This window comes from Miniopterus schreibersii, assembly GCF_964146895.1.
Source record: "Miniopterus schreibersii genome assembly, chromosome: 1".
NCBI lineage: Eukaryota > Metazoa > Chordata > Mammalia > Chiroptera > Miniopteridae > Miniopterus > Miniopterus schreibersii.
In genome coordinates this window covers 46038758-46060964 of record NC_138101.1, presented here as the reverse complement: position 1 = coordinate 46060964, position 22207 = coordinate 46038758, and the positions used below count along the sequence as shown (strand labels likewise).

General features: G+C 37.2%; 1 protein-coding gene and 1 pseudogene across 2 annotated transcripts in view; both read left to right on the top strand.

Annotated features, from left to right (window-relative positions):
- The window catches only part of ANTXR2 (ANTXR cell adhesion molecule 2), a 121093-nt gene that overhangs the window by 27735 nt on the left and 71151 nt on the right, over positions 1-22207 (top strand). Inside the window, exons 8-11 of the mRNA XM_081161097.1 lie at positions 3648-3708; positions 5281-5379; positions 7137-7206; positions 15480-15558. Of these exons, the coding sequence (XP_081017223.1) occupies positions 3648-3708; positions 5281-5379; positions 7137-7206; positions 15480-15558 (309 nt within the window). The remainder of the gene's footprint in view (positions 1-3647; positions 3709-5280; positions 5380-7136; positions 7207-15479; positions 15559-22207) is intronic.
- LOC308562415 (10 kDa heat shock protein, mitochondrial pseudogene) lies at positions 18475-18782 on the top strand (annotated as a pseudogene). The gene has a single exon. The product of its transcript is annotated as a 10 kDa heat shock protein, mitochondrial pseudogene (transcript).

Sequence of the window (22207 nt, the reverse complement as noted above, 5' to 3'; positions counted from 1 at the left end):
AACAAGTAATAGTCAAAGCTTAGTGACATACATTTGAACATAATAAATAAATCAGATTTTAGATTGTTTTTGATAGTATAAAAGGAGTCCAGGCAAACAGGCAGCTAAATTTCACTAGTTTGTTAGATATTAAGTTTTATAATGGTTAGACTGTCAAAAACATGAAGGATAGTAGAGCACACTGGTTAGAACAATGAGCTTTGGACTCAATCGGACCTGAGGAGATCTGGCTCTGCTATTTCAAAATTAGTTGTTCTAGGGCAACTTTTAAAAATCTCTGTAAGCCCCAGTTTTCTCATCTATAAAGATGATGATAAAAATAGTGTGTATTCACAAGACTTGGGAGGATTAACTGGAGAAATTCAGATAAAGTGCCTAGCACAGTTTCTGGTACATAACAATTGCACAACAAAAAAATAAGTGGTAATTATGATGATCATTGCTAGGAATTTGTTTGAATTTTTGACTACTTATGTTTGTACTAAATTTAGAAAGTTTGACTGTTGTCATCCGTATTAATACTTGAGGATTTAAAAGTAGGGATTAGGTAATGATGTAAATATTATTTGCATCTGTAAATATTCCCTAATACTAATATCACTGTTTGAGTGAACTGATGCTTTTGAGTGAACAGGTGCTCCAGTAATATACATTTTCATGGTGAGCATTAAGTTTGTTGTCAATTTATAGATACTATTCCAAAATCTCAAATAGTACAATTTTGCATCTAGTGTGTGCATGACTTAAAGTGCCCTGGTTTTATTAATAGTATTTGGCTTGTATTTAAATTTGGTCTGTGGTGCTATTAGCTCCCTCTGATGTCAGCTAAGGCCAACCTTTATTGGAAACTATTTTCTGTTACTATTGAGATATAATGACACATGGCAACATATATTTGAAGAGATATCCTTATAGGATTTCTTGTTGTACAAATCATGGAAATGCAGAGTATGAAAGATAATGCATCAGTTATTACAGATGAGACACCTGATCCAATGTTCAATCAATAACAGTATTTAATTTGGTAAAAATTAACCAGAGTGTCTAAAATATTTTTCCCTCTCTGTCCATTATCATTTAGCAATGACAATTTTAATAATAGACCCATTTTGAAATCTTGAACATTTGATCTCGTGCAGTTACTTGGTGAGAATAGATTATGAACTATTTTTTATTTATTGAACTGTTTGTTTAAAAAATTTAATGATGTAAACTTTTTGCATGCAAACATTAAATCATTTTTTCTTGTGGTTGCTTTCTTAAAATAGGAACATGGTAAACTAGAAAGAAAAGCCAAAGTTAGAAAAAAATATTATTTCTAAAAAATTTATACACTTTCACCCTGGCTGATTTGGCTCAGTGGTTAGAGCATCGGCCTGCAGACTGAAGGCCCCTGGTTCGGTTCCGGCCAAGGGCACGCACCTCGGTTGCGGGCTCGACCCCTCGCCCTGGTTGGGGCTCGTGCAGGAGGCACCAATCGATGTCTCTCTCACATCGATGATTTTTTTTCTCTCTCCCTTCCACTCTCTCTGAAAAGCAATGGGAAAAATATCCTCGGGTGAGGATTTAAAAAAACCACAGACAACAACAAAAATTTATACGCTTTCTTCTTTCTCTTTTCTCCCTACCACATTCTCTCTGGGTCTGGTTATTTTTCATTTGGAAATGGTTTTGGTGAACTTAGTTTCAAACTATGGGTTCCTGGATTTCCAACATTCACAATTGATTGAAGGGTTAGATGCTTTTTCATATAAATTAACTTTAATAAAAGAGGAAGTCAACACACACATATTTGTCATAAATATTATGAGATCTGATTTAATTATGGTCAATCTTGGTAGGAGAGAGCAAACCAACATAATTTCAGAAATTCACACATCCTGTGATACATATTCTTTGACATGGCCTTTCTAAAATCTCCTTATAACTTTTTGGTTTACCTTGTTCTAACAAAATTGTTTTTAAAGATTTCTATTTTTAATAGATTAAAACTTTAAACCACTCTCATACTTTTCCTTGATGCTTTTCAGTGATTCTAACAGAGGTGTGGCTAAAAACTAATAAAGAGATTGTGAACTTGGTGAAGTCAGTCTCCTTAATAAGATCTGTTTTAAAATAAATCCTTACAGAACTGCTGGCAGACAAAACAGATTTGAGGGCTCTGTGTTTTTCTTTGATCTTCCATTTTGGTGGCTCACTGTTCTCACTTTCATCTCAGATCCACCAAACTAAAGCTATACTGCCCTTTTTTTTGTTAGTTGAAACATTTTTAGCTCTGAATTTCTTTAGCAAAACTTTTTAAAAATTCTGTTCCATTTTTAGTCTTGTTATCTGAATTATGTCAAAATATTTAAAGACATTAGCGATTGGAGATACTTCTCATACCAGAGGGCACATGAACCTTTGACAGTAGTCTTCAGTGCTTAACCCAATTCTTGGTACTCCCTCCTCAGTGGATAAGAGAAAAATAGCAGATGCAGAGGAGGTGTTTCAGTGCCGAAAGTTTTTTTGGGTGCTATGGAATCTCTTTGGTCATTTCTGCATTTAAATAGACCTCATCCAGAATTTCTCAGATATAAAATTCCACAATATATGTTTCCTAATGACTAGGTGAAAAGAGGTTTCACTGGGAAACGGTCTAAAAAAGCACAGAAGATGCCCCCACTCAGAGATGCATATTCAGCAACAAAAATTCTCTCATTTGACCCAGCTGATTTTTAGAGTCGGACAGTTTATATTTTCACTGTTGTTAAAGAAAGCACTGAAAACATAATTTCCTGCTACAGTCCTTCCTTCCTGTTCTAGTTACGAGCAGGAGATGCTGGAAACCACTGTATGTGCATCATCTGTCTTCACCTTCGGTCAAGAAAGGAATGCCGTGCAAAGATCATCTGGAGTTTGTCTGACTTTGATAATGTAGTGCAGAGCAGTTCCAAAAATAAAGACAGGATTCTTGTGTCCATTAAGAATGGCTTATGTCATCATTGTTGTTTTTCACTTGTAGCCTTGTGCCTTGTATGGTGGTTTCTGTTTTTCAGAACAAGCTAAGAAGAGCCATTCTGTTTCTGTGCTCTGGGAATGTGGGAGCACAGCGCCTGTGTTTTTGAGAATAATATTTGGCTCATACAAGGAGCCTGTGTTCTGCAAGTGTAATGTCTGATACATATAAGAAGCATCAGCACTCATGGGAATTGAGGTCGAGAAATCAAATAGAAATGACACAGTCAAAGAAGTGTTTATCTATTGAGATTATATTGAAACTTTTACTAGAAAACATTAAATTAGAATAAACAGGTCTGATTTGCTATCCTGTTTTTGCCTAATGGGAAAAGCCAGCATTGAATTTATGTCTAACAGGAAATTTTACTTATCTTTTTATAGCCAAGGCTGTGGGCTTTCAGGCAACACCCACTTTATCAGTGCTTATCTGTATTTACTCTAATCAAATAAGGATTCCTACAGAATAAAGTCTGAGAATATATACTGAAAGACAACACAGATTTCCTAAGAGCTTGGTAATTGTGTATGTGAGATTTTTCTCTGCCATCTATTGAAGTTAAGGGGAGGACCTCAAGATTATTAGTAATCTTAAAATTCACATGTAGTAATTTAGTTCCATATCTTGTTCTTCTTTATTTCCTTTTTAGATCCTAGCCCAGTCATGCACTGAAATCCTGGAATTGCAGCCCTCAAGTGTATGTGTCGGAGGTAAGTGGTTAAAATTTAAAAATACCATGTGAAAAAATGTATTTTTTTCCTAGTTAAAATATATGATTTAAAACTCATGTTGGAAAGAGAATAGCAAAATTAACTTTTTTGGCATCTTTTTCTGTAAGAATTTTTAAATAATTCCTTGAAATATTTCTATTTTAAATTCAAATTTTTAAGATTGGAGTGTTATTTTAAATAATGAACATATTGTGTGACAGGCTTTTAGCATCTTCTATATATTTAGTTCATGTTTGAGACCTTTCCTATGACAAGTAAAATAAAATATGAAATTTTTTCTTTTATCTGATTACACAGACAGTCATGCATCTGTAGATTTTGAACTCCATGCTTTGATAACCTGGCCAAAGGGCAGTATCCACCAGTTTAGGGCCCATAAGGAAGTGACTTATGGCTTGATGGCAGGAAGGAAGCAGGTGGCTTCTTCAGCTGGTGCTAAGAACAGACTCAGGTTTTAACGCTTCAAAGCCATTTTTACACAGACTGTGATTCTCTTTGGCCTATTCTATTTCTTCTTCAAGCCTGACCTGGAGTTCATTTTAACCTGACTTTACCTAGAAAAGGAAAATACTGTGTCTGGTCGGGGAGGCAGCATGCTGAGTAATTTACTGTAGGCCTCCCAACTGCAGGACATGATACTAAGTTCTGCACCTTTTAGCCTCCTTAACTAATGATTACTGAGATGTGTTAGAGGAATAGTGCATTCGAACATCCCAGCAGTTTTATAATCCCTGGTTCACAGATGGGGAAACTGAGGTAGAGACAGGGTTAGTATTTGCTATCAGTAATTGTCCTATTAGACCCCATGCCTGTCTGACCCTAAAGCCCATGTCCTTTTTACTGAGTCATATTTTAAGTTTTACCTAAATTTTAAGTCATCTTGCAGCCAAGCAGCAAACATTTATTTCCCAATCAAGATATTAGATGTTAACTTTCCTTCTAGCATATTATTTCACTCTCTAACATTAAGTGACTGCTCCTACTATATGCATAGAGTACAATAAGTTAAATCTTTGGTGACTGGCTGTAGATTATCGGTAGTCCAAAATATTTGACCTCTGGTGAGTTATAAATTTGTGTGCAACAAAAAATGAAAATGGGATTAGCGACATGAAGAAGCTGTTAAAGAAGCTGTCACAGATTAAAGGAAACACAATGCACAATGGTTCTAAGAGCCAAAGTGCAGGAATGATTAATGTTTTTTACATTTCCATACCTCGGTACCTCAGAGTGGAGAAAAACAAAGAGGTTTCATTTCTGCCGATATTTTCCCAAGGATAGAATTTGGGCACGTTTGCATGGTGTCTACCCGGGGATGACTGTTAACTTCAATTCGAGTATCGTGGTCACTGTTGCAAAACACTTTGTTTATTGCAGTGAATGATGTCCACACTGTTGTCCTCAAGTAGAGTTGGAAAGAGAGCCATGTCTTTGTTATCAGTTGGCTGAATAGTATGGAGAAATTCATTCTATGAACCTTGATACTTTCAAGTTGCGCCTTTTTTTTTGTAAAGCAGTGATTAAACTGTTTGTTTTTCCGGTTACCTCCAGAGGAGTTTCAGATTGTTCTGAAGGGCAGAGGATTCAACCTGGGCAGCCGCGGCGGGAGCGTCGTCTGCACTTACACCGTGAACGACACCTACACGGCCAGTACGTCCCGGGCCTCGGGGAGCTCGCGGCGCCGGCATCGTGGGCTTTCCTCCTCCCCCCGAAACCGACAGCGCTGTGTTTTTTAACACAGGAGGAGGACAGGGAGTCCGATGACAATAGAAATTGTAATAATTATTTCCTAGTTATTTGATGAAGGCAGCGTTTGCTCGTAGCGTCATGACCGTTGGGCATCCTTCTGAGTAGCCCCATTGCACAGATGATGGCCTTGTGGCTGAGACAGACAATAAGCTGCCTGTGGTGACACAGTTAATAACGGCAGAGCTCAGGGTGAAGCCAGTGTTCCCGTCTGCGCTCTGGGCACTCCAGCAACTGCCTGATCTAATTGCCTCCTTTTCTAGTTTATTATCACTCTTGCTTGAAAATCTAACTCACTTGGACTACTCTACTAACTGCCTTATTTTATTGTTTCTTGTTTTCTTTATCTAATTTCTCAATAATCTGTCAGTTAGCTTTTTGAGACAGGCTTTTTGTCTTACAGATATTTTATATCCCCGGTGCCCACCCAGCACAGTGTTTGTTGATAATTACCCTATTTATGGAATTAGGTTTTATTTTTCCTAGTTTGGCTCTCAAAAGAGCAGATGAGTATAATGCTTTTATCTTCATTCTGAGAAAAAGTCCCCTTAAGTGATCTTAGGATTCTGAGCGTTTTGGGTTTCTATTAAGATATTTTTTTCCTCATCGATGATTATAGTGTCTTCTAAAATTTTATACTGGAAGGCATACGCTACAACTCTGAACTCTGGTAGAATTGTTTTGTGAGAGGTTCGTCTGCAGTTTCGCTGTTTATCTGATGGTCCTGAACACTCCAGTTAGCACAGCTTTGGCTGCACACACAGTAACCAGCCGTTCAATATGTGTTTGTTGAATTAAAGTGGTGATGATCTCAGCATGATAAATGTCATAATGAATTCCTTTTTTTCCTATTAAGATCATTGTTTTGGTAACGCAAGACAGTATTTTTTTTAAACAAATTCCCTTCATAGTAGGTTCCACAATTGAAGAGTACAGAATACTTTTTTTATTCAGTAGTCCTCGGTAGCTAAGCGTTAGCTTTAACTAACTCCTTTTGATTACATAGCTGAATTGATTATACTATAAACATATTTTATATTTAGCTACATAAGATTAAGTTTATTAAAGTACATATTCAAACAAATAAGTGGAGTCAGACTGTATTTTTGTTACTCCCATTCTAAGATCATCCATTCAATTACTTAACTTTTGCAAATATTTATAGGCTAGATCATTTTTCTCATATATTATTAAAATTACAAAGGCATCTTAAGCATTCAGCTTTATAAAGTATATTTTTTTATTTATTAAACTCTTGAAATAAATTCATTTTCCTTTGGACATTCATCTCCTTTTTTTCATTATTTTTAACTTATGCTTTTAAATATATATACCATTTATCCTTAAAAAACGTAGAATATTTGACAAATTGAGGGAGCAGATGATAATTTTATAGTGTCTACAAACGTATGTGAACTTAGTCTAAGTAAAAAAAGAGTCATGATCTATAATTTACCAATACTATGTATCAGTGAGGCTTATAATCTCTATTTTTCATTCTTTTTTTCTTCTTTCTTTAAATGAGTGTCTTTTTGCTTTTTCATGCTAATATATCTAATGCTCCGCACTTGAGCTCTGATTGCCGTATGCCCTTCATATTATTAATGAAACTGTGAGATTCATAAAACCCTTTACCAATTCAGTGGCATTTTATTTTCCAGGTGTAAAGCCAGTAAGTGTGGAGCTCAATTCTATGCTTTGTCCTGCGCCTACCCTGACTAAAGTTGGAGAGTGAGTACTTCATTAAAAACATTTAGTAAACATTGTAGCTACAAATGATTAAGAAATGGTACAGATATGCATTGGTTGTTTTATTGCATTTTGTTGTACAGATTGAACATGAAATAGTAAGCCCTAAACAAACCACTCTGGTTAGTACTTTAACTATACTCTTAGTAGGTTGAAAATGGTAAAGTCTGTTTTATTTCTTAACTGCTGATTAAAAACCTCTAAAAAGACTTCTCTGATTGAGCTTGAGAACTATTGTTAGAGCCTTTAAGTAATCAGAGCCACAACCATTATTTTGAACTTCAGAGTATTAAATTTACCCATGCATGTGTGCATGTGCGCACACACACACGTTTCAAAGTGAGATTTTGACTGAGTAATTATTATAGTGTCTGAATATTAAGATTAAAGATAAAAAGGAAAGTGGCACCATAAGGCACACTTTGGACTAGGGAATAGTTGTACTCTAATTTGTTTCTCAGTCCTGTTAAGGTCTATGTTCTTATGTTCTTCGATGTGACAATAAACCATAATGATAACTGGTTAAAATAAGGGATATTTAGTTGGTAAGAAGACCTTTTATTTGAATCACCTATGCAAAAGTGATTTTACAAGTAATTTGGTGTTTCCATTTTGTCTAGCCTCTCTGTCTATTAGGAAGGAAATGTTTGGAAACATTTTAGATGTTCCCTAGCCCAGTAGTGGTGGGCGCAGCACGTTTATGACAATGAGTAGGGTACAGTTTTTTAGGGTCACTTTACACTGATCTTGACCCTGGAGTAGAGGAAAGTAAAATATAGAAGGCCCCAACCCAAAGTCTGGATTAGTGTTCAGAGAGTGACGATTATATTTTTCTCTACGGAAACCAAGAGAATCCTGGTGTGCAGTGTCCTCGAGCACTTAACTTCTGTGGATGCATAAATATTCAAGGGATCTGCTGAACATGGTTTCACTTCTGGTGGTCTAAGTAAATTGGAGCAGCAGCAGCTGTCTATTTTAAATTGATTAAAAGAGTGCATAATATAACTTACAAAGCAAGACTCTCAGAATCTTTTCTTCTCCCTATAGAAATACTTATTTCCTGTGCTATATAACAACCTGGTGTTACTGACACCATGCTATGGCTGTATTGGACTGTGTCTTGGAGCTTGAAGCAGATCCATTTTGCCTACAGCCATGTGAACCCCAAGTGCACAGCGAGACTCCTTCTGAGTAAATCGTATCTTGCGTTAGCAGTGATAAGTCTGTTGACTTGATGTTTGGTCCCGTTTTAACAAATCTGTAATTCCATATTGATTCTCCTGATCATTTCCCTCCGTCTGCTCCCACAGCTGCCTTCTCTGTGTTAGTCACTGGCAGCTCCATCCTTTTTGTTGTTCAGGTCATAAACCTTTGATTCGTTAATGTTTTCTCTTACGCACAGGCCATCAACAAACGTTATTAGCTCTAATTTCAAAATATGTTCAGAATCCAGCACTTCCCCACCACCTCTACTGATACCACCCTAGACCAAGCCTGGTCAGCCCCTACTTGGTTTATTAGTCTCCCCACTGGTTTTTCTGCTTCTCTTTGGCAGGAGTAAAGCAAACTGGCTTATGTTCCTCCTCCATTTAGAATCTTCCAGAATGAGTTTCCCATTGCGCTCACAGTGGAGTCGAGTCACTGCAATGTTCTACTAGGTTCCACAGGATCTGGCGCCTCCTGTGTCTCAGATTTCATCTTCCTTTTGCCCTTTTGGTTGTGGTCACACTGGCCTCTTTGCTCTTTCTTAACCACGTCAGCTTACTCCCACATCAGTACTTTTACACTTGCTGTTCCCTCAGCTTGAAATGCTCTTCCCCTCATGGCTCAGTCTCTCACCTTCTTCAGGTCTTATTCAGAGATCACCTTCTTAGTAAGCGCTTTTTGGTCACCCCATTTAATCATACAATCTTACTGTGTCTCCTTGCTAGCATGAATTTTGTTTGCCTTGTTTCTTACTGTATTTCTAGCACCTGACACAATGCCTGACCTACAGTAGATTCACTAAATGTTTGTTACCTGAAGGATGACTACATTTTTCTCAAATACTTTGATTTACTAGTTATATAGTTGAAATAGCTCATTTGGGTTGCTGGGGGCAGGAGCCTACATCAGGTAGGAGAAAAATGATCAGATTCCTGTTTGGAAGGAATACCATTTAGGGGAGCAGAAAACTATCTTGGCTTTTTTAATAGTAGTGTCTACTTAAGGAAGACACCTTACTTTCTTCTCCAAAGTGATTATAAAATGCAATATGCTCAGACATTTACACCATAGAATACTATGCAGCTGTAAGAAAAGAAGGATCCCTTACCCTATGAGACAGCAGGGTGAGCCCTGGAGAGTATTATACTAAGCAAAATAAGCCAGCCAGAGAAAGACAAGTGTCACATGATCTCACTCATGTGGAAGCTAATGAACAAAATAAACTGATGAACAAAATAGATTCAGAGACACAGAAGCGTGGAACAGACTGAGGAATTTCAGAGGGAAGGCGGGGGTGGGTGGGGAGAGATTAACCTAAAAACTTACATGCATAACCCATGGACACAGATAATAGTGTGGTAAAGGCCTGGGGGGAAGAGTTCAGGGGGGAGAGGATTAATGGGGGAAAAACAGGGACACTTGTAATACTTTCAACAGTAAAGACTAAGAAAAAGGCAATATGCCTATTCTGTCCCAGATACTGAATATCTTTCCTTTAGAATTCACCTTTGGGCACAGTCTCCTTTTGAAGGGACTACCATACAGACTGCTGATATTCTTTAGGGATTTGTAGATAGGCTACCTATTCAGGAGATGCAATTTTTAAAAATCATATAGAGCATAATAAATATCAGACATGACAGTTCATCCTCTGTTTGGCTTTTGACAGTATTTCACCTACAAGCAAACTGACATTGTTTTGGGAAGGAGCTTTGTCTAAAATAATTATTTTTAATTTTTTCTTTTTTTTTTCTTTTTTAAATCAAGTACATGGTGCCACCGAGGAAAAAGCTGAGAAGATTTTATTTGTTTATGTATTGCATATTTGGGGGCATCATTATTTTTTCTACTAAGTATGTTGCTAGTAATTTTGAGCTTTCCTTTGCCTTGAATTTTCTTCAGATACTTTTGTAGGTGATGAGTTCTCTTCTGAGATTGGATTAAAATCAACACGACTGAAACACTTTAGCCTTGTAAGGTGACTGATGCTTAATATGCTTGCCTAATTATCCTTTGGCTAAGGATTCAAACCCATTAAGTAGCTAGTTAGTCTATATTTCAGAGAACACATCTGGCCCAACAATGAATGAAGGTTTTTCCTGTGTGAGGGTGACAGATGTGGCGATGGTTCCCCCTGTTCTCTCACTTAAATAATTAACAACGCGCTGGTGAAGTAACCTTAGACAGACAGCCTCAAAGCCAGATGCGAAGTCTCAGAGCTGGATCCATGGGCATGTGCCTCATCTCATTAGCCTACTCTAACAGTTCCTTCCTCATCTTTATGTTTCCTGAATTACATTTGTTTGAGGGTTATTTCCTTAAAAACCCAGGGCTTATGAATTTTGGTTTGAAAGAGGGTTAACATGAAAATCTCGAGTTGGAGGTGAGAATGAAGAATGTAGCCAAGTAGTTAGGACCTAGATTTATATTCAGAAATTGATGTCGTGGAGTAAACAAAAGTTAAAACCATCTGGGCAAATCTTATGCAGGTATATCATTGGTTAGCATTGTTGAAGTGGGTCTTTGAAGTACTTCCTTTGAGAGAATCTCTATTAAATTTTTTTTATTTGATAGAGATTTTTAGATTGAAATGGACAAATTCTTTGTATTTAAACAGAGAACATGTAAAGGTGGTAGTAGAGAGGTTTTTCTATTTCTTTCATTGGACAGTTTAATTTTAAAATGTCACACGATTAAGCAAATTGTCTTACCAAGAAAAATCTGTAGATAGTTTGGGAGTTTTCTTCTGCCAGTGGTTCATTTGCATCAAAATATCTTACGTGTGACTAGAAAGGACTGAAGTTCTCTGACTCCTCCCCATTCCAGGGCAGTCACCTGGGGTGCGCAGCGCGGGTGTTAGCAGTATTTGCAGGATGGGCTTTCTCTCTGACCCTCGCTTAGTGCGACATCAACAATAACACAGCTGCTCTGCAATCGTTGAGCTCTCAAACCTGTAATTTGGCAAGAAGAACAGAGCAAATTGGGTAAATATACATAAACACATTGTGAAGACAGAAAAACAGAACAGAATGAACCGGAGCCTTATCCTACAGCTTGCTTGATAGAGATGATTTAAGGAGGCATATGGTATAGTTAAATGTGCTTTCAAAAATGTTGGCCAGAATCTTCTGGCAAATATGAAATAAATATCTAAATCAGATGAAACTGATAGTATTAGTTCTCTTAAAAGGCAGTGTGGGAAGACACTTGACAGTGTTTTGAGTAGGAAGTGGAGGGATCTCAGTGAATGTGGAAAATTTTAAGCATCTGATGCTGATGGGCCATTGAGATGAATGGTGTGGCAGACTTGGGATGAGAGCCTGACTTGATAATAGAATCTTTTTATTTTCATCCATATTGCTGTTTTCCCAATGCAATCCATTTTCCTAGAATAAAACTGATTAATTTTATTCCTCCTTCTTGGTTTGACAAATTCTGCCTTTAACCCAACTTCTTACATGAACACTTCTTTTCAGTATAGCTATGCATGTAAGCGTCTGTACATCTATGCAGTCCCTAATTCCATTCTCTAAGTAGCAGACGCTGCAGTCAGAGCTTTATTCTTCTGTTTCCTCTGAGGAATGAGACTTGATTTATTTTTATCATGAATACCAGGACATTAGTTATGTCTTTATTTTGAATACAAACATTGATGCGTTAAGGCTGAGGACCCTTTCTGTTTCTCTAGTTCGCTCCCTGCCCTTTAATGGCGGAACTTTTATCTTTCCTTTCTCATGGTGTATTGCTTTCTGATTACATATATATAAATGTGACAAGTTCACCTAATCTGCATTGTATTTCTATTTTAAATGTTCTATTCAGTTCTGGAAATTATTATTTAAGAGGAACAACCATTAATTTAAGCACATCTAAGGGTGGCCAACAACGTGTTGCCGAGTGTGAAAATATTAAATAGGATGAACTTTAAAATTCTGGAAAAGACAGAAATCAGGCAAGATGCGTCGGCTCTCTTCAAACGTCGAGTCTGCCTTGTCTTGTGAAAGATAGACGTTTTCTTTAGAAATTTGACGTTTTCTTTATTGTCCCAAGGAAAAGAGAAAGAAGAGTGGAATGTAAAGGAGGCACATTTCAGTTCAGTATTAGGGAGACCTTTCTAATAATTAGAATTATTTAGAGAGTGTTTGGTAACTAAAAGTGTTTGAAGAGTGACAGCTAGAAGTGAAGACTTTAAACTTCACAAACATGAAACTTTATGTTTCAACTTGTAATCTTTACTATTCATAAAGCTAACTTTTAAAAAGCTTTGCAGAGTATTTAATAGTAGCACTTAATTTTAAAATACTTAAGTCACCTTAATTTTAATAACTTTTTGAGTAGTTGCCAGTTTAATTTTCAGTATGTGCAAATTGGAGGTAAATTATTTATTACTTCCAGCAAATGTCTTTCACAATTTTATTTAATTTTTTTCATCTTTTTTAATGGATCATAAAATGGCAGTCTTTTATTGGCTGTGCATAAAGTCAGCAGCAAATGAATACCTTGCAGATAGCTTACTGTGGGTTGAAATGTCAATCATATTTCATGGAGTATGAAATTTCTCAGATCAGAACAGCTCTGACATATGGCACTGAGCTATTCTTCTGTTTTGGAATTAACATAGACCTTTAAAAATTAAATAAAAGCACTGTGACCATTAGGCCTTATTGAATTTTATTTACTTAATTATATAGCACAATACTACTTAATACTTTCTCATACTATTTAACTTTCTCATATGAAATTTAGTTCTATCACTATTAATTGATTATGTGCAGTTATTTCAGTTGCCTACAAGATCTCATCAGCATGCATTTCTACTCTAAGAAAGAGTGAATTTTGTTGTAAAATAAAAACTTTTTTCTGCTGATCCCTTGAAAGTTGAATCAGTAAGATTATCTGCAATAATCATACATTATTATAAATCAAATAATATTTCCCCAAACTAAAACCATGCCTACCATGTCACATGCTTTCTGGTATGTGCTTTAAAGTAGAGGAATTAAAAATTGGGAAAGATTATTTTTGGATTCAGCTATGCTTAGTCTTCAACAAAACAAAGCACTCAGTTTTGCAGAATAAGCAATTAGGTTTAAGTTTTCTTTTTTAAGTCAGCCACTTGGCATTCTGTGTTGGAATAGTTCAGAAGTTCACTTAAGTTGATATAAACAACCCTGAGTTCTCATTCTTTTGTGGATTTAGATAAGCTTTTTTTTAAAAAAAACAAACAAAATGTTTTTGAAGGGAATATTTTACAAGAAATGTTTTTAATAGGAGTATTCCTGAATTTTGAAGAATTTTTTAAAAATATTTTTTGAATATATATATATATAAAATATGTTTTTATTGATTTTAGAGAGAGAGGAAGGGAGGGAGATAAAGAGAGAGAAACATTGATACAAGAGTGAAACATCAATCAGCTGCCTCCTGCATGCCCCCTCCTGGGGATCGCTAGCAGCCCAAGCATCTGCCTTGTCCTGGAATCGAGCCGGTGGCCTCCTAGTTCATGGGTTGATGCTCAAGCACTGAACCACATAGGCCAGGCTGAAGAAGAATTTTGAAGACATTTGCTAGTATTCACTTTCCTGGTGGTTCTTTATTTGTGCAAATTACAGCTCAATATCACATTGAACAAAGAAACACATTAAGAAGTTTCATTTCATCAAGCATCTGTAGTATGATGGAAAGAGTTCAGAATTTGTTAGAATCCTAGTTTTATCACTTTGGGCAAGGTAATTAACATTCCTTGGCCTCATGTACCCCATCTGTAGAACTGTGAAACTACAACTTACTTAAAGGGTTATCGTAAGGATTAAATGAGATAATGTCTGTAAAATGCCCATGATAGCATCTGGCACATAGCAGCCACTAAATAATATTTCTCATCTCCCCTCTCTGGCATCAGTATTGAAAATTTTACCAGAGGCTTGAGATTGTTTCTGTTTAATCCTAACTCTCTATAACTAATAGTATTTGGCACTCAATTCAAAGCATCAAGAAGAAATCTGTTAAATATAACAAAATTCTAATTCAGAGTAATTAAGGCAAAGTTTCTGGCTATTAATTTTTGGAATTTAGAATATTTTATGAGAATTGGAGCATAGCATTGTATAGGAGCCAGATTAACAAAATGTTACCTAGTACTTTTGCTTTAATGAATCTTTTGATGATAGTGATGTCTACAGATAGGGAAAATAAGCTAAATTAGAATTAAGCATCCCCCCCCCCCCCCCCCGTTAAAAGTATTGAACCTGAAGCAATTTCAGCATTTTTCTGGATTAAGTTTTTTTTTTTTTCTAATTTATTTGTACTGCAGTAGTCTCTCATTCACGGGGGATACATTCCAAGATTCCCAGCAGATGTCTGAAACTACGGATAGTACTGAACCCTATATATAACCTGTTTTTCCTGTGCATACGTACCTTTCACTTAAAGGGAGGGCTTTACCACTTCACTTTGGCATGTCCAAACTGTCAGCATCACTACTTTTGCACTTTGGGACCATTATTAAATAAAATAGGGGTTACCTGAACACCAGGGCGGAGATACCTTGATAGTCAACCTGATAATGGAAAGGGCTAAGTGACTAAGGGGTGGAGAGCAAACACAGCAAGGATAAGCCGGACAGAGGGGTGACTGGGCAGGACAGAGCGGCGTGGTGAGAAATCATCATGCTACTCAACAGCATCACCTTAAAACTTACCCGTTTCTTTATTTCTGGAATTCTCCATTTAATATTTTTGGAGACAGTTGACTGTAGGTAACCACGGAAAGCAAAATCTCAGATAAGGGGAGGATTACTGTAAAAAACAACAAGGATTCCTTACTGTTTCTATTTATATTAATACTTTTAGGAACAATTAGATCACTTAAGGAATTTGCCTCTGGCTGTTCCAGTAAGAACTGGAATTATGGAGAAAAAAGCTGGGATAACTGAGCAAAAGCTTTGGCTTTTTAAGTAGACTTTCCGGCTTGTTTTGAATTATGTAAGGAAATAAAAATATCCCACAGTAGTATTTATTTTTAATTATTGTTTCTTCATTTTCTTTCAGGACTCTCGATGTTTCAGTGAGCTTTAATGGAGGAAAATCTGTCATCTCGAGCTCATTAATAGTCACAGCCACAGAATGTGTAAGTAAAAAGTTTGCATAAAGTTACCATTTAAAAATAATTCTGTCTGGAAATAATTTATGGATCCTCAGTGTTGTTGCATCTGCAGTAAAGAAGGCAAACAATAAAATGAGATTGTTACATTACAAGGAAAATTTCTACAGAATTTATTTTAGGGTTTTGTTTTGTTTCCCATAGCTGCCTTTAAAGGAGATTTTCAGATCGTGTACATTTTATTTTGATATTTATAAAATTCAGGTCATTTATTTATTTAAAAATATGTCTTTATTGATTTCGGAGAGAGGAAAGGAGAGGGAGAGAGAGAGACAGAAACATCAATGATGAGAGAGTCATTGACCGGCTGCCTTCTGCACGCCCCCACTGGGGATGGAGCCCGCAACCCAGGCATGTGCCCTGATTGGGAATCGAACTGTGATCTCCTGGATCCTAGGTCGATGCTCAACCGTTGAGCCACACTGGCTGGGCAAATTCAGGTCATATTTAAAATCAAAATAAGTAGGAGAATGATTTCCGAATGAAGCATTTTTTCTTCTTAAAACATTGAACATATAAATGGAATAATGTGTTTTTTTGTTATGAAGGTTGCATTATTGTATCTAAGACATTTATCCTGTTTTTGAAATTATTAGTGCATCTTAATTAGTGAGCTTATTTTATTCATTTTCGCCCTGGTGCCTTCTCATATGAGTAAGGAATTGGATTTTGATAGCGCAATAATATCTTAGTTTGATACTGTACTTTAGTTGAGGTGGTTGATTTACATTACCTAAGATGCAATATTTTGAATTGTAAATTCCATGATTAGACTGTTTTTCCTGTAGTTAATTTTTGGGTTTATGGAAAGTTTTGATATTAGATTGTTGAACATGAAAACAGAACACTGTAATGGACTGGTCACATGGCTATTATTTTTATGAGTATATTTTCTTTTTTTTTAAAAAAAAGTAAAGTAAAAAACATTCCTGCCCTTCAAAGAACCAATATCCCAAACCTAAACACTTTCTCACATCTCATGGTTTCATAGTTTTATATTTTGATCTTTTAATTTGAGAGACATCCTTCCTACAGAAAACAAACAAAACAACTCAGTATTATCTGTAAAGAGATAATTGTGTTTCCCATTGTAAGAAAACACTGCAGGGAAAACAACCCCCCGTATGGAACCCTTGGTTGCTTTTGAATTCTCTGGATAGCTCTTTATCAATACCCATTTCTATTTTGAAAAAGCTAGCATTTCTTTCCTTTTCATCTGTAATTCATGTTGTAATTTGTAGGCTTTGTGGATGTTGCAATTTGTAGGTTCTCTGGCCCCTCAGGATGTGGTTGAGATTACAAACACTTGTGGTATATAGTTTGTCAGTGTTTAGCTCACTGAAATGACATTCTTTCTCCATCGTTCTTCCTATTCTGGACCTCCAGCCGTCTTTTTTCACCTCTTTTCCATGCAATCAGGAAAACAAACCTTGTCTGTATCCTATAACCATGCACGACTGCAGTGTGCAGGGATGCTGAGGTCAAACGACTCATCTGGAATTTATAAGGAAGTCTTCCTAGATCGTGCTAGTTCTCAGGAAAACAGAATGACTTCAGGTGGTTTAAGAGTACGGCAATTTCAGAAAAAGGGACCTCCGTTGTGTCATAGATGGAGAGAGAGTGAAGGGACAAGTTGTAATGTTAAATAAGGGATCAAAGTAATTTTCATTGAAAAGAGATTTGAGAAAATACTTAAGGGAGGTGTGGGAATGGGCCCTGAAGATCACCTGAGGGGAGGCATGTTTCATGCAGAGGGAGCAGCTGGAACAAAGCCTAAGGTGGCTGGCAAATTAAAGAAGAGCAAGCTGGCTGGTGTCCTGAGGTGGAGGTAGCTGGGAGGAGTGTGGGTCTTGAGATGAGTAGGAGAGAATGGAGGGAGGGAGACAGATTACATAGGGTTTTGTGAGTCATCGTTAAGACACGAGTTTTTCTTTTGAGTGACACAGGGAGCCATTGGAAGGTGGCATGGTATGACTTAATGTTTTAAAAGGATCATTCTGGCTCTTTTATAAAAATAGACTTTGCAGATAGGGTCCACAGTGGAAATATGGAGATCAATTCTGTGGTTGTTTCAGTAACCTAGGCGAGGGGAGCATGGCTCTTCTATGGAGATGGTGGCGGAAATGGTTAGAAGTTGTTGGATTGAATTTAAATATATTTTGAAGGCCCATGGGATAGATACCTAGACAGATTAGATGTGGATGTGAGAGAAAGACATTAAGCATAGTTCTAAGCTTTTCTACCTGAGCAGTGAGGATGGGTTGTCTTCAGGTAGAGCAGTTTTTGGAAGAAGATGAGGATTTGTTTTGAAAATGTCGAGTGAAAGATGTGAACGTAGTCATCTCAGTGGCAGTGTCAGAAAGGGAATTGAATATACAAGCCTGGAGTTTTAGGGAAGAGATCTGGATTGGTGGTGCACATTTGGGAGGTGTACGGAATGAAGTAGTCAACCAAATTCCACCTGATTTAATGAAAAAAATAAAAACCTTTCGGGAGATAGAGCAAGAAGTGAGAGTACCAGAAAAAAGTTTTGTATTTATGGAGGAACCAAGATAATTTGGGTCTTGAAAGGAGAGGAGGGGAAAGCATTTTATAGATAAGTAGCAAACAGAAATTGAGAGTAGATATATTTAGAGTGAAAATAGTGGTAGGAAAGCTTGGAAATAGAAAATTTACACCAGATTATCAATAGCCTAAAAAAAAAAAAAAAATGTTTGGAGTTCATCCCTCAGGTCTGTGTTTTCTAAATTCCAGTATGTAGGGATGTCAGGGTTGAAAGGAAAAAATGAAAGACATCTCCCATGTTCATGTCTGAAGGACCAATCTGTGCGTCCTCTTGTGGCTATGGGGAGAGGGCAGAGTATGAACCTCCGCAGGGAAATCATGGCAGGACGGGCATTTAGAAAGTGTCTTCTCCTCTTTGATTGCTCATTCAAAGGCGTGCAACTGAAACTGTAACCAAAGGAGACATTATGCACCCAGAAAAGTCTCAAGGAAAAGTATTGCAACTAACTACTAACTGCTGGACCGGGCTGAAAAGGCAAGGGTGGAGAGATTTAACCAGTTAGCATGAGAGTTGGAGATAAAGTACTTCTCCCAGAATATGGAGGCACCAAAGTAGCTCTAGATGATAAAGATTATTTTATTTGTTCCTTAGAAATGGTGACATTCTTGAAAAGTATGTACACTGAAATAAGTCACTGTTGAAATGGCATCATTCCACTGAAGCTCTGAAATCTTTCATCATGTAAATAATTTCTATGTACATATTTTATAATAAACTAATGATATCCAAACTAATAAAAAGGAATAAAAATAGATTATATTTTTCATAACGCTAGGTTTATTCAACTTGAAAGTATTTTTATTTGGAAATTGTTTTCTCTGCCATTTTAATTTTAAAATATACTTTGATTGAGGAAAGGATAGCTATAATAATTTCCCTCCTCCTTCCCTCCCTCCCTCCCTCCCCTCCCCTCCCCTCCCCTCCCCTCCCCTCCCCTTCCTTTTTCTCTCTACCTCCTTTCCTCTTCTCTTCTTCCCTCCTTTCTTCCTTAAAGTGGGAGGAATACAGAGTGATAAAGAAAAATTACCCTGTACAAAGTCAAGCAGGTAGGGAAGACCTTATTCAAGACTATTACAATAGATTGAACTCAACTCTGCAGAGGCACAGGGCCGGAGAGCTTTTCGGAGAGCTTTTCAGAGCTGGGTGCAGGGAATTGCCGGCACCTGTATGTATGTGCTCATTGGCCTTACCTGAAGGAGAGTAATCTTTTTCCTATCTTCCCGATGGAAGGTAGTGATGGAGCAAAGGACCCATCAAAGTTAGGCTCCTACCCTCCCGTAGAGACTGGGCGACAGGGACAGGACCTTCTGCGATGATTATGTTTCAGAGGGATGGCGCTCAGGTCAAGGAAGACATTCCCCCGGGGTCTGTAAAACTGGAAACTGACTTCAAGGGAAATTTACATATATTTAAAAGTGGCAGAGAAAGATATTGTAATTCTAAATTTTCTAAAGTGGATTCCCTAAAAAAGGGAGGTCAGGGACCCACAGTCAGGAAAAAACCTGTGTCACAGTTGACCAAGCTGAGGACATTTAAATGTAAGGCCATCTGGGTCAATAGAGTGAAGTGAAGTAAGGAAGGAACAGCAGAGAAATGGAATAGCCAGGACTCTCACCCGATAAAGAAGCCAGAGGAGACGGAACTGCCACGCGAAAGGAAGGCAGCAGTAGGCCCTCGGAGCTGAAGGAGAAAAGGTCAGGGGCCACAGCGACCTTGACGCTTCCGCCCAGGTTGATGGTTTGTAGTCTTTTGTGTGAATTTTATTATTGCACTAATTATTGTAGGATAATAAATATTGCAATTCACCTTATAATCACAATAATCATAGAATATTCCTTTTTTCTCGTTAAATTTACCTATTATGTCCAAACTCAGATTCCTCTGTGTGTGGTAGAAATATTACTATTTTATAGATATAAACAGTGAGACTGGAGCTGATGAGATGTACCTGCTGACGCATGTGTTAACGCTCCATTCACAACAGAAGAGGACAGTGGGTAATGTTATGAAGACTACCTGGGCACTGTATTTAATTGATATCCAGCCTTTCTGGCACATTCAGATGTGATAATTAGGTGAGATGCACTTAGTCATATTACTCATTATAGGGTGATGCTTTGCATTTTCACAGGCATTTGAAAACCAAACAAAGTAAAACACCATTCCTTTAGCAACTGATTAATTCTTGTGGCAGTCCTTCAGACAAAGAAGCCTCTCTCTCTGCTCTAAGAACATCCGGGCTCAGTCCTGTTAAGGCACTTATGTCACTGAGCTGTCATTTCCTGTTGACTTCTGGGCCTTTCTCAGCAGTCTTGAGATGTTCATGGCAGGGCATATACCTTACTTATTACCCCTCTCCCAATGCCTGGTCCTTGCACAGGGCTCATGCTCCAAACTTATTTGTTAAATGAATGAATGAAAGTAGCTGTATATCTAGTTTAAAAGTGGGAAAAGTTTAAATGGAAGAGATTTAAGATTAGAGCCTGAGGAGGGTATTTCGGCAGTCATTTCTCTTCCATCTCAAGAGATCTCCTAAATGTGTCTCTGTTTAAAAAAACCCTGTTAAAGATGTCTTCTTTCCCCCTTTGAAACCACTGCTCTTCTTCAGACTCACTTGGAATACTAATACTGAGAACATGCTTTCTGAGCATGTATTAAATGCAAGACACTGTGCTAAGCACTATATATGAGTTAATCCCTTTATAACTTCGTGTGATACTCAAAACTCAAGAGGAGGCTGCTGCCATTACCTTAATTTTATAGATGAGGAAACTGAGGAACAGAGAGCCACCTTCAACTATTAGTGCACATTTATGCAAATGTGTTAGAAGGTACTTTTTCTTTTAGGTGGACCCAGCCCTCAGCAAGGGTATATGGCTTGATGAGCAGAACATGTGCTGATTTCAGCTCTCACTGTGCCCTGAATATTAAGTTACTTGTCCAGTTTCCTAGCTGAGTAAAAGCTAGAAGTGAGAATTAAATCCAAGTCTGTCTCCTCCCAGCCTGAACACTGGCACAACCCACCATTTGTAACCAGGTCCTAAGTTGATTTTTATAAAACAGGTTGGCAGTTTTTTTGGGTGTGTGTGTAAAAAAGTCAGTAAGCATTTCAGGCTTTGGGGCTATACTGTTGTTGTAACAACTAGTCAACTCTGCCATGATGTTCAAAAGGAGCTACAGACTTCTATAAACAAATGGGCATCGCTGAGTTCAACACAAATATGTACACTGAAATTTGAATTTCATGAAATGTATTCTCCTTTTGATTTTTTCAGCTATGTAATAATGTAAAAAAAATTTCTTAGCTTGTCAGAGGCCTTATGAAGTAGAGGAGTTGATTTAGCCCTTGGGCCATAGTTTGCTAATTCCCAGTGTAGAATATTCCAAAAGAATCCAGTAAATGAAATTGTCACCTCTCCCATGATTATTATTTTTTTCCTAACTCTGAATACATGGAAACAAAATTGTGGAGACCTATTTCCCCCTTTCTGTGACTGTTCTGTTTTTAGCATGGTTGTTGTGATTATTTTCTAGATAGATTAAAACATGCTATTCCTGCAGTTTTGAAATTTTTGAGTGATTTCTCCTTTCCGTAGTTATTTTGCAAGTACAGTAGTGTCTCCGGTTTGTTTCTATACTTCTGTGGTTCTCTTATCTGGAATTTCAGTTATATTTGGCAGAGTTTATGACTGTATACTATAACTTGCTTTTAATGAAGTAAAGGAAATCAGATGTAGAGGAAGTTCAAAAATGTAATGTGTCCAGGATGACTAGAAAATACATTTCTTCTACCCCAATGTTCTGATATATCCCCAGTTAACCCTTAAAAGAGTTTTGGCTTCCCAGCCTTGACCAGCATCTGGGTACTAACGTTGCTGACTGGACCCCTCAGTTAACTTTCACACCTTAGTCTTCGTAGACATCTGAAATGCTACTCGTTCAAAACTATGGTTAGAAAGAATTGATACAACAAATGACCAATTTGTTAGTCATCCAACAGATGGCCAATTCCTTCTGTGATAAAGAGAATTACTACTTTTTAGAAATTTG